Source organism: Glandiceps talaboti, chromosome 13, assembly GCF_964340395.1.
Source record: "Glandiceps talaboti chromosome 13, keGlaTala1.1, whole genome shotgun sequence".
NCBI lineage: Eukaryota > Metazoa > Hemichordata > Enteropneusta > Spengelidae > Glandiceps > Glandiceps talaboti.
The window spans coordinates 1,472,501-1,485,297 of record NC_135561.1 but is presented as its reverse complement, the minus strand read 5'-3'; the positions used below and the strand labels follow the sequence as shown (position 1 = coordinate 1,485,297).

The following is a 12,797-nucleotide window of genomic DNA, read 5'->3' as shown; positions in this document are numbered from 1 at the left end:
CTGACTCTTTCTTTCTTTCTCTCTGTCTCTCTCTATGTATATAATGATGAAAATGTTCTATTGATGCAAAGCATAACCATCAAAAAAACTTCACTTAAACAACGAATATTTTAATAACAATCAAATAGGTTGCCAGCACCATATGAAAGACTATTACTCTCTACGACTAACATGCTATGTCAATGGTATTGTCATTTCTTGTGCAGTTTTCCTCGGGATTCTCTTCGAAAAATGTAACAAAGTGGTCGAACCTTTGTATAGATTGCCGGTGAGGTGTTGCGTAATATGAGCAGTTTGTTTTCAACAAGTTAACGATTTGTAGTATCAAACTAGTCACCAGAATAACTGTTTTACTATGATTTAAGTTCACTATGAACATACGATGGCAGAACCCGAATTTTCAGCAAATCAAGATAGACACAAACTAAAACTATTGTTGCAAGATATTGATAGTATTATCATGTCCACAGTAGGGTAGCATTTCTGATAACTTAGAAGAAAAGTGATCTTGCAGTGTATTTTTTGGGGGGCCTTCCAGTGTTTACACTATCTTGATCACATGGTGATTATATCCGCACAACTGAGACACCGCTATCATCCACTTGTGTAATCAACTACATTGCATAATAATAATTTCAGTGTGTCTCTATCTAATAATTGTAAGCCGAAAGTTCGGTTGCCATAGTAGTACTTGAAAGTTGCATTTCACTTTTTGTTACAGTTACAAGCACAGTCACTATAAAAAGGAGCTGAACAAAATACATTGTATACAAATCTCAATTATACAGAAAATATAGAAAAAAAACTCCTACTTCCATTTTCAACTATAAATCAGGTGACACTTGACACTTAGTCCGTGTAAGATGAAGATTGACATTTGAGTCACAAAATACTGTCTAATAATTTAGCAAAGGTGGTCTGTTTGTCTAATTTAGCAAAGGTGGCCTGTTTGTCTAATTTAGCAAAGGTGATCTGTTTGTCTAATTTAGCAAAGGTGATCTGTTTGTCTAATTTAGCAAAGGTGGTCTGTTTGTCTAATTTAGCAAAGGTGGTCTGTTTGTCTAATTTAGCAAAGGTGGGTTTTCTTCTAATTGAACTTTACTTTAGCAAATTGTGGTCTTTTTGTGTAACTAAACTTTAGCAAAATGTGGTCTTGAACAAAGAATGGCTCTATCTAAGCATAATGACTCAATTGGTGTACTAAGATAATACGAACACCTGCAATAAATATCCATCTTTTTACAGTTAAAACAGTCATGAATATTCATAATTCATAATTTCTACTGATTCTTGGGAGGCAATGTGGCCCCAAATAAGACACGTGTTGTACTCAATGTTTCTCTACAATAGCGTGAATAGTAATGAAATTACAATCATAAAACGACTCTCCAGAACCCAAAGTTCAGGAAAATGCCTTCATTTGCTGGAATGGTGTTCCCAGTTAAACGGCATCAAAGTTAAGTATGTTTATTGTAAACAATTCACTAGGAAGCACTTTATGTTAATGAAATCATTTAAAGTGGAAATGCCTCCTTCAAAGACTTTCTCAAAATAAAGGTATTGTAATATTTGATTCTCTTTAGATCTGTACGCTTAGCATTGTAATTGTACCATTAGTACATGTACAGATAATTATTATAAACGTGTTATGTTTATAAGGTATAATAACATAGTAGTAAGAATTGAGGAGACCAAAGAAAAATAACAAATGAATAAATAAACAAACAAACATTAATAAATAAACAAAGACATTAGTAAATAAATAACACATTAGTTAATAAATAAACACATTATTAAATAAATAAACAAACACATTATTAATAAATAAATAAACAAACAAACAAACAAACAAACACATTAATTAACAAACAAACAAACAAACAGACAGACAAACAAACAAACAAACAAACAAACAAACACATTAATAAATAAATAAATAAAATTAGAATATAATTCCTACATTTTCAGAATTTACAATTCAAAAATTTACCTTCCGTGAGTGTGGAATGGTAGGCCAACTGTATAATAGATACGCATTGTATACAAACTAAGGAGTTGGGGTACGCGACTATATCCTGATTTGTATCACCTGCAATTAATGGAGATATACTGTTCTGCAAGTTTTCTATCATTGATAACACAAATTGGGGAAGTATATTTCTCTTCATAAAGAAAACTATTGAGAAAGTGAATTTTGAAATTTCTTATTTCCGAGCCATTGCACTTAAACCGAAGACATCCACCTAAAATGGTTTAATTTTGACCTGCTTAGACGTTTCTAAATATTAAAGTTGTTAGAATATCACTAATTAATGTGATCACAGTACATTTTACTACCATAGTGCAAAATACTTGAAATTCTGTGCAATTATTTTCTGAAAAAAAACCTTCAAAACAAACTGTCATCTGTTTGGTAGCCATTCGATCAATCTGATACCTGTGCAGTATGTATGGGATATCACTCGAACGCTCAGACTTACTACATACGAATTTGAAAAGTAAATCTTAGAAAGCTGATGATACATGACAAGCTAAATCATTTCACAGGTTTTAAGAAGTTATTATACAAACATCGCACACATATACGATGGCCCATATAAAGTGACATTGCTAATTTCTATTTCCTAGAAGAAACTTTTTGAAACAAGATATCGTACAAGTATATTTGCAGTGTTATACCTCCATAGACTAACTAAGCCATATCGATCAGTTGCCAGATTGAAAATGACATTCACCGTGATTTGAATATACTACAGCATTTTGTTCAAATTATAATCGTAGTACGATATTTTCTCACTGTGCTGTAATAGTGATTTCAAAGCCTGTGCCACCGTTTGAGCTGTCTGAGTTAAAGGTTATCCAAGCTTTTGACGAATTAGTGGTGAAATTATCAGGAACAGTGTGTCCTGATTGACGACTACGAATTGTTATACCATCAAGGGGTCCAAGTCCTTCCCCTGCTTCTAACAGATCATAATATTGCTCTGTGTTGAAACTATCAAAATTGACATTGAGTTTAGCGCCATCAGTGGCGGTAAATGTCCAGAGGCAGTCAAGCAAACTTCCGTAATGGTGAGGATAATTTGGTGACGTCACTGTTATGGTATCACCTATCTGCAAATTGTAATTTCCACCACATGCTCTCGGTGTTGGAGATGTTGGTGACGTCGTTGTCGATTGTGCTGATGCTGAAAGAGAATGGATGTAGGTGACGATACATGATAAATAAACATTTACCAAATAATATACATTCAGATTTCAGATAAACACAAGAGGGTAAGTTAGACCATCTCCCTTCCCACTCGGGGGGGGGACACTGCCCTCTAGCTCTACAATTGTTCTGATACCAGAGGTAATATAAATATCACATCTCTAGATCAATAAATACACCTGCCGTTAGAATCGAAGACCTTCTGTGATCTCTCAGAATGATATCAAGTGCGCCACTACTATACCATAATATTGTCTTTCCATACCTAGCTATGCCAACAAATCACGCAACACAAGCTAATGCAATTTCACATTTCAGAAACAATATGGAATTTCTTGATAAATATGAACAAAGTAGTGTTAATCCCTGTTACACTTAGTCTTATCAGTATATCTAATATGGTCCGTGCGTTGCTGAAGTGTTGCCAAATGACAACCGAACTGAAACATGCAGGGCATTGCAACTTTGGGAGTTTATGGATTGTGTGCCACAGAAATAAAAGATTTAAACTTTTGCTGTTGTTTTCTCTAAGAAAATTCCAACATATGCCCAGTTTAAATATATGTAAAAACGAGTGGTCCCCTTGCAATCTTTTAAAACAGAGGTCAAAATAGCCACTGAACACTGTGAAAGAATTCAAAATGGCCGCCAAACACTGTGAACACTGCCCTTAGTAGAATTTAAAATGGCCACCAAACGCTGTGACACTGCCACTTAGTAGAATTCAAAATGGCCACGAAACGCTGTGAACACTGCCACTTAGTAGAATTCTAAATGGCCACCAAACACTGTGAACACTCCCACTTAGTAGAAAATAAAAGAGTGTTGATTCACTTCATTTTAAAGACGATGAACACTCAAAATGTCTTTCGTCATTTCAAAATGATCAAAAATTAATCTTTCCAAAATGATAAAAAATTAATCTTTCCGATATCAAAGTGACGAGATATTTATATAACTTTACATTTCAGTTAATATGAAAATTCTACTTTAACACTAAAAGTGATCGAGGGACTTTGATTACCTTCTGGTACGATAACAGTAACTTGAAACTCAAACCCGGTATCTGAAGTCGTGCCATCACTATGGAAACTGACCCAAGCTGTAGACGTACGCGTTGTGAATTCATCCGGTACATCGCCTCCTGACAATCCATTTATTATTTTGATATTCCATCCTCCAAGTGCTTCTTCTGCATCAAGATAATCTCGGCCATATTCAGTCATGAATGTTAAAAACTGAAAATGAAGTTTAGCGCCACCAGTGGTAGTAAAGGTCCACCGACAGTCAAGGTTATTGCCATAGTTACCAGGGTAATTCGGAGAAGTAACGAAAATAACATCTTTCATCTCTAAGATAAAGTTTACGATACATTCCGAGGCATCATCAGCTGACGTCACAAAGACTGGTATTTCTTGTGTAGCTGGAAAATAAAGTATAGATGTTCAGTGAAATTTGCAGAGTGGTAACTATGGAGTTGTGAAATCATTTTATTTAACAGTGGAAAGCTGACTATAGAATGTTAATATTTAGTTTAAAAAAATATCTTTAGCTTTTGTCTGTAGTAGCTTTTTATCAATCAACAGAGTTTATTTTTATTACTCAATGGTGTTATTTACTATGAGTTTTAGGATTTCCAATTCCCGCGCCAAACACATTAAAATAATATCGGATGTCACACAAAGGATCGATATCACACTCATTTAATATTCAGCACATAACAATTATTATCTACATCTATAAATTTCCATTATTTACTTTAACCATTATCTGAAAGAAATAAGTCGATCTCACTGGGCTTTCGATCAGTGAGTAGCAGCCCGTCTTCTTGTTAGTTAATAGTGACCACCAGATGGCGCTGTCATGCAATCTGAATCAGAACTGCCTTTCTTAGGATTACCGTTTGCCATGATGATGATCGAAAACCCAGCAGTACTTTGCATTTTTTATTTCTCTAATAACATCATATTAACCTTAAGCTTACATTTTTGTATGTGAGTAAGCTTACATAAAAATGATGACACGCGTTGCTGAAGGCTAAGTTTGAGCTGTTAAGTGCTGTAATAGTATTGACATTGCCGTATACCAGCTTAGCAGCCCTAACTACTATGTGTATAAAATTACAGTATTCAATATTTTAATTATTGTATTATGTATTTGGTTCTTTTTTTTTACAATAATCATGCAAAGTCATGCATACCAGGTATTAAATCACACTGCAAAGGCAGAAAGTAAAAGGCGAGAAGTACACGCACACGCAAACGTCTGAGCCATGTAGAGAAGACTGAAATTGTCAGGAATTAGTAAACTTGTAACATACCTTAAGATGATATGAGGAAACGTCTTCATATCACTTGCTTGTTTTGAGACACAAACCAGGGACGACGTATAGTTTGTAATTTAAGGGGAGGGGTATGTTAGAAGGTGGATGGGGGAAATGAAAACGTTCAGTCACTTTACATATTCGAAGTTATTGTATTTGGTTCTATGTATGTTTAAATACATATCGCTTGCAACTTACTAGTATTAAGCTTGGTGGAAGTATATGCATGAAAAACACTACAACAAATCTACTCAATGACAAACTTGTATATAATTGTCTTTGATGTGACATGATGTGTTCAAGCTTTAACTCGATTTGAAAAGGTTTGAATTGAAAAGGATCTATATTGTGGGGGAAATGAAAGGATGTTTGTCTCAAAACACAATATTTGCTGTGTTACTCACACGCAACGCTGCAGTCATGGTGTATAAACAAACGTTTTGTGCAAATGCCAACAAGTGAAACTGTGTAAATCTATGAAAATACAAACCATTCCTATGATTGTTTCGTGATACAGCGGAAATTATAATCGCGTTCAGTTTGAATGATCAAATATCATGTTATGATAAATTTGATAATAGGCATTTTCAAAGAGGCAACATCAACCAAAAGTTAGAGAAGTAACATTTATCAAGTTCCTAACTAGTACGATCAATTGCAATTATTCTGTATTCTGTATTTAAATAGCATCTGTTCAATTAATGTAAGTATTAATCCAAAGTTGATTAAGGAGGGGAGGGGAGGGGGAGGAGAGGGGGGAGGGAGGTACAACCAGATTTATGCTAATATAGAGGAGCTGTTTACAGCATAGGTTTGGTTGCACTCACCCATCACAGTTCATAATTATTATACTAATTGGTAAGAGGTTACTTATACCAACCACAGTTTTTGTTGATGTTTCGTGGTTGTTTGTATTACATATCATCCGAGTCAAGTATATGCATGTTTGATCACTCAAACTGAATTCAAATATATTTCCGCTATGTATTGCAAGCAAACATGCCTCCATATTTTCATTGTGTGCCATTATACCATCAGGTCCATGCATACCACACTGCTTTTTCATACAGACAAGTTAAGCGGAAGGAAGAGCAAACATACACATATTTTGAAAATCTCGTTTAATTTTTAAAAAAATCACAATTTACAATTCTGTTAATATGCTCTCAATTATCATGATACTACTAAAATTCACCGTCGAAATAAAAGTGCATTATAATTGAGTACTTGCAATTATAGTGACAGTTTAGAAGATAACAAACAAGAATCTGTGAAACCAGAAAAAACAGTGACTGAAAATGATATGATCAATTAATCAATAGAGTAAACTTGTACAGTTCCAGTCATCACCACTCCATACAGTACACGTTTTGATTTGTTCAGAAATAGGTATGTCCCCAAAACACACACGCGCGCGCGCGAGCACGCACGCACGCACACACACACGCACGCACACACACACACGCACGCACGCACACACACATATACATACATACATACATACATACATACATACATACATACATACATACATACATACATACATACATACATACATAATTGCACTTACAGCTTGCGTAGTTTCTTCGCGTCATTCCTGTTTACTCTGTTACTAATAGTCATCAAATTCTATATAGTAAAACCCTCTATCATAATTTACTTAATATCGACAGTAATTTGCATATAAACCAAACAGTTTCCTTCACTCTAAATCACGTGATTATATCCAAATTCGAACACATTAACATACGTGTATTTTGCCACAAAAAAGGGTGTTTTCCTCATTTGGTATAAAACCTTCATATTTCTCTTTAAAATATCTTGTTTTTGAGGTAGTATTGATTTGTTTTATAGATTCGCTATAGATAATCGATATCGTACACCGCGTCCCTATGACTGATCGATATCTTATAGTGTTCGGTAGCTGACTAAGTGAATTTGGCGAAAGTTGCCATTCTGGGAACAATAACAACAGAAATATGTAAGACATAATGGCGTGGGTAGTAGCACCGATATGAAGTGGTAAAATACTCGTTATTACTCAGAGCTATTATTCAGGAAATGACGACATTGCCCATTTTTTTTAAAAAGAATTCAGCCCAGAGGTTTTGCTATCTGGCCTGAACTACTTTTTGTCAGAGTCAAGCCACTAGCACTGAGCTATCAATGTTGATCGTCAAAACATTTTCCCTCTTTCCTTTCGTCTTAAAAGTGCTTTTTTGGCACAACTGGACTACTTTTTTTCTGGCGACTACAATAGTTGTATAAACATGTAAAATCTCAAATTATATAGCGTGCTATCATTCGTGGCGAAATTCTCAACAATTTTCAATTTTAAAAATGTAATAATAAAGAAGACGATTTGAACTATTATACGCGGCTGTAGTTATAAAATGTACATTCTTATAAACACATAGAAAACGTATACACATAAATATTGTTATTTTCAATAGCTTGAATACTTTACATTAATATTGCAAAAGCTTCAAGAACACTAGACTCTTAAAACCGAAAAAATAGCAAGTTTGATAGGAATGACGTCATTATCAATTTACAGGCAATTCAATACTATTTTACCACAGTAACGATTTTCGATACACATATTAGTCTGCTCTAATAAGAATTTCCCTTTCTTTTCTCTGTATTATTATTATTATTATTATTATTTGTTTTGTTTACATCTGAATCACTTAATTTGTTACTATGTTAGATGCGAGATTATGCAAATACTTTTAATCTACGTCAAATTACGTCATTTTGCTGGTTCACTATTTCAAAGGTAACTGGAGAAATAAATGCTCATAAATAAAAAAAAAAACTAACAATTTTCAATTTAGATTTTAATTAAAAACTAGCGGAGAGGATTGTTATAATTGTGGATTTATATTTTATTAAAGAAAGATATAATTATTTTCCTGAATTTTTTCAGATGTTTCAAAATGTTGAACGTATTCACAACCATTGGGAATGTTTAGTTTGTGCGTTTTTTTACTACCGAAAAAGCGACAATCTACGTACTATTCGACCTGGAACACCTTAGTACATGTCAGTGTATTCCATTTGCATTACTGGAAAAAAAGAAGCAACACTCGTGTACGATTTTCGTGATTATTTCGAATTTTGTAATTGATTCACGACACGCAGTGAAACGTATAGAAACTAAAACACTGGGCACTAAAAAGTTATTTTTCAAGTGGCAATTCTTTATCCATATGCTAAGGGAATCTATTTAACAAATAAGAACATAGTACCAAACAGTCGCTCATTCTTTGATATCATTTATTTAAGTGTTAAACCACTGGTTTCGTTGTTGTTGTAAAGGCGTCATTACCTGCCATTGGTTGTACAGCCGTGATGTTTACCTCAAATCCAACACTGTTAATAGAAGTATCCGATGTAAAAGTAATCCATGCATTTGGTGACGTAGTTGTGATGTCACTTGGCGCGGTACTACCAGATTGATGACGTAGGGTGGTCATGGAGAGGTCAAGATGGTTCAATCCCTCGCCTATGTCTAAATAGTCATAGGCTTGTTCCGTTTGAAAACTGATGAATCTTATAACCAAATGAGCGCCATCAACGGTTGAAAAGGTCCAAACACAGTTCAAACTGTTATCATAATTCATCGGGTAGTTTGGTGACGTCACAGCGATGGTTTCACCAATTTGCAAACTGTAACTTCTAACACAACCTACGGGTGTTGGTGTCACTGTTGTCGTGGTAACTGTTGTGGTGGCAACAGTTGGAGTGGTAGTTGGTACCACCTCAACTTCTAAGGAAACAAAGATAATGTATGTTTTTTAGTAAACTTCAAATGACCTCCAAATCCTGAACTGTTATTACGATAGAAGAACATCTTCAAATTGTAGGAAAACGAAAACAAATTTAGTATTAGTTAACAACGTGCATTAATAATGACTTATTTCCTTCAACTGTATTTAACAAGGAAGATAATATGAGTGTTCATCGGTTGGCTTTTTATGGGGGTGGGGTCATATATATTTTTTTTTTGTACAATAATTATTTATCTTATAGACCTACTAGTACTACGTACGCTTGACAACAGCTGACCGTTGAGAGAACACATAACTATTGGGATATTTCAATTTCTGTAGTAAATTTGTAAATCAGGAGAGTCCAACATCTGCTCATTTTCACTCAATGTTGTTCATTTTCATATTCTTCAACTGTGACCTCAGGTGACCTTGATTTATGTCCCAAATGTGAAGGAAAACGATTTCCTCGGACAAGTGAAAGAATGTATGTATGAATGTATGAAGCCAGAAATCCACGTGACGTGGTGTGTGTGTGTGTGTGTGTGTGTATGTGTGTGTGTGTGTGTGTGTGTGTGTGTGTGTGTATGTGTGCGTGTGTGGGGGGGACAAGTGAATACACACTGATTGATATGCAAATATTACCTTCAATATGTTGAACAGCTGTAACAGTAAATTCAAACCCTTTATTTGAAGCTGAATTGTCACTATGGAAACTAATCCAAACAGATGTTGTTTGGGTAGTGAAATCATTGGGTACAATATGGCCTGACTGTCGTCTGAGTAGCACCGACTCCACCGTCTTTTCCGTTCCTTCTCCGGTCTCTAAATAGTCGTGACCGAACTCTGTATCGAAGTTTAGGAATCGTACTTCCAGTCTTGACCCACGGTTTGTAGAGAAAGTCCACAAGCAGTCGAGGTTGTTGGCGTAGTCACCAGGGTAGCTGGGTGACGTCACATGAACCACATCACCGATGCCAAGTGTATAATCTCTATGACAACGATTTAATAGAATTGGTCCAAAGTTGAAGGTTTGTAGTGTTTGTGTCGTCGTTGTAACTGGATCTAAGACTGCAAATCAATAAATAAAATACATGAATTATGATTATGAAATTACTTTTATTATGAATACGAAATTACTGTTGTTATGATTGACATCAACTGTAAGATTTCTGAAAACATAACTTGTTATGCATCGTTTTACAAATCAATAATTTCATCACTACAGAAATAGGATAACTGGTAATATTGCTTCATTGGTCAAGAACTTAATTGCTTGTTTCGATATCATAACTGCTTGAAATTGCCTGCCTCCCTGCCTACCTGCCTGCCTGCCTATCTGTCTGTCTGTCTGAATGTCTGAATGTCTGCCTGCCTGCATTTTTATCTGCTTGCCTGCCTTTCTATCTGCCTGCCTACCTGCCGGCCTGCCTGCCTGCCTACCTGACTGCCTGCCTGCCTACCTGCCTGTATGTCTATCTGCCTACCTACATACCTGCCTACCTACCAACAACCTGCCTATACCTATCTGGCTGTGGTTCAAGCAACCCTCAGAATTCAGTCAAGCTGCCTTTCTCAGCCTTAAAACATTATTTATTTTACTATTCGGATTATTTGTATATTTTCCCTCGTTACTTTGCAAATATTTCAAAGGTGACTTATAAGCCCATTGAGCTGGTAGATTGTATTGTCTAATTTCATCCATAGCTAGTTATTGTAATTTATTTTTCAAACCCTGATGTCACTATATTAAACCAATTAACCATCCGTCCAACCAACCACCCATCCAACTATCTATTTACCTACCTGCCTACCTATCTACATGTACCTACCTACCTATGTGTACCTACCTACCTACCTATATAGACCTACCTACCCACCTATCCATCCATCCATCCATCCATCCATCCACACCCCACCCATCCACCCATCTATCTATCTATCTATCTATCTATCTATCTATCTATCTATCTATCTATCTATCTATCTATCTATCTATCTATCTATCTATCTATCTATCTATCTATCTATCTATCTATCTATCTATCTATCTACATACCTACCTACCTATCTACCTACCTACCTACCTACCTACCTACCTATCTATCTATCTATCTATCTATCTATCTATCTATCTATCTATCTATCTACCTATCTACCTATCTACCTACCTACCTACCTACCTACCTACCTACCTATCTACCTACCTACCTACCGACCGACCTACCATCCAACCTACCTACGCACCTGCAACCTACCCACCTACGTATATCTACCTACCTACCTACCTATACACATGCCTACCTACCTTTCACCCTACCTAAGCAACTACCAACCTAAACACTTCCATACCTAACCATCCATTTGAAATGTACGGCGTACGTTGCCCTAAGTACATCTAGTAATCAGAGTTTAATTTGCTTGCTCTACTCTACAGTAATATACATATATATGTCTATTTTACAAGTCGTTGTAATTCAATACTCGACATATCTGATGTAGTGTGTCTATATGTAGTCGTGCTTCCTTGTCCACTGACTGAACTTTTTAATCTTCATTCCACTTTTAACACCATTTTGACATATTTTCTATTTTTACCTTTTAAACTCGTAAACGTAAACCGAATTCCATAGCAAACATTTATAGTCGTATTTGGCAATTAAATTATTATGACGTCATTAAACAGATTTACTGCTATTCACATTTTACCAGGATACATCAACAGGCCAGATAGAATGTTGTTTAAGATTTAAAAATGGATTTAGATGATTTTAATAATATTAATGTTGTAATGATATTGTTATTTATATATATATGAGAAGATTTGATGGCCAACTAATGACGTCATTTCTGTAATTAATACATTTCCCATGCCCGTCAGTGCACAGGCTCAGGTAAAAATATTCGAATGTCTTGCTTCTACAATTTTACGCCTTCTTGAATGTCTCAAAATATGGCCGAATTTTCCTCGGATAGTATGACACTCATGTCCGGTGATACCGTACCACCGGAACAATTACATTAAAATGTACCAATAACTTTACTATTTCGCCACTTCTTGTGTTTGCCAAGTTTGAAATAACAGTAACATTTCTTCAACATTTCGACTTAGCTGTACGTATCTTAAGAACACACGGGTTGTATGATCAGCCAGGCGTTTGATAATTTGCAAAACACATGCAGGCACCGGTCCATTGAATCATCACTTTAGTATAGTAAGATTAGTGATTGAATTGGCTGGATTTGACAATTATTATGTTAGGTATGTATTGTACTGATTGAATCAAGCAAAAATAATCACACGCACATTAACTCAAAGTATACGCAAGTAAAATAGAAAATACACATACAAATCAAAATCGAGCTTACAATATCTATATCAATGTATATCCTTGTGTACTAGTCAATGTATGCATAGAACCGAATATATAGCAACATTACAGGCCCGTGTATACATGCATAGATAATAGAAGCCGGATAGCTACTTCTG

The 12,797-nt window shown here is 35.2% G+C and overlaps 2 protein-coding genes across 2 annotated transcripts in view; both read right to left on the bottom strand.

Annotated features, from left to right (window-relative positions):
* Positions 1 to 1,814: 1,814 nt before the first annotated feature.
* On the bottom strand, positions 1,815 to 4,586 carry LOC144444713 (bone morphogenetic protein 1-like). Its single transcript, XM_078134238.1, has 2 exons — positions 4,236 to 4,586; positions 1,815 to 3,188 (listed from the first exon to the last, which is right to left on the bottom strand). The coding sequence occupies exons 1-2, from the start codon at positions 4,558 to 4,560 to the stop codon at positions 2,794 to 2,796; spliced, it is 720 nt and encodes a 239-aa protein (XP_077990364.1). The 5' UTR covers positions 4,561 to 4,586; the 3' UTR covers positions 1,815 to 2,793.
* Positions 4,587 to 7,078: 2,492 nt separating this feature from the next.
* Positions 7,079 to 12,797, bottom strand: part of LOC144444544 (cubilin-like) — an 11,237-nt gene continuing 5,518 nt past the window's right edge. Inside the window, exons 5-6 of the mRNA XM_078133994.1 lie at positions 9,953 to 10,378; positions 7,079 to 9,306 (exon numbers count right to left, since the gene is read on the bottom strand). Of these exons, the coding sequence (XP_077990120.1) occupies positions 8,825 to 9,306; positions 9,953 to 10,378 (908 nt within the window). The 3' untranslated portion in view covers positions 7,079 to 8,824. The remainder of the gene's footprint in view (positions 9,307 to 9,952; positions 10,379 to 12,797) is intronic.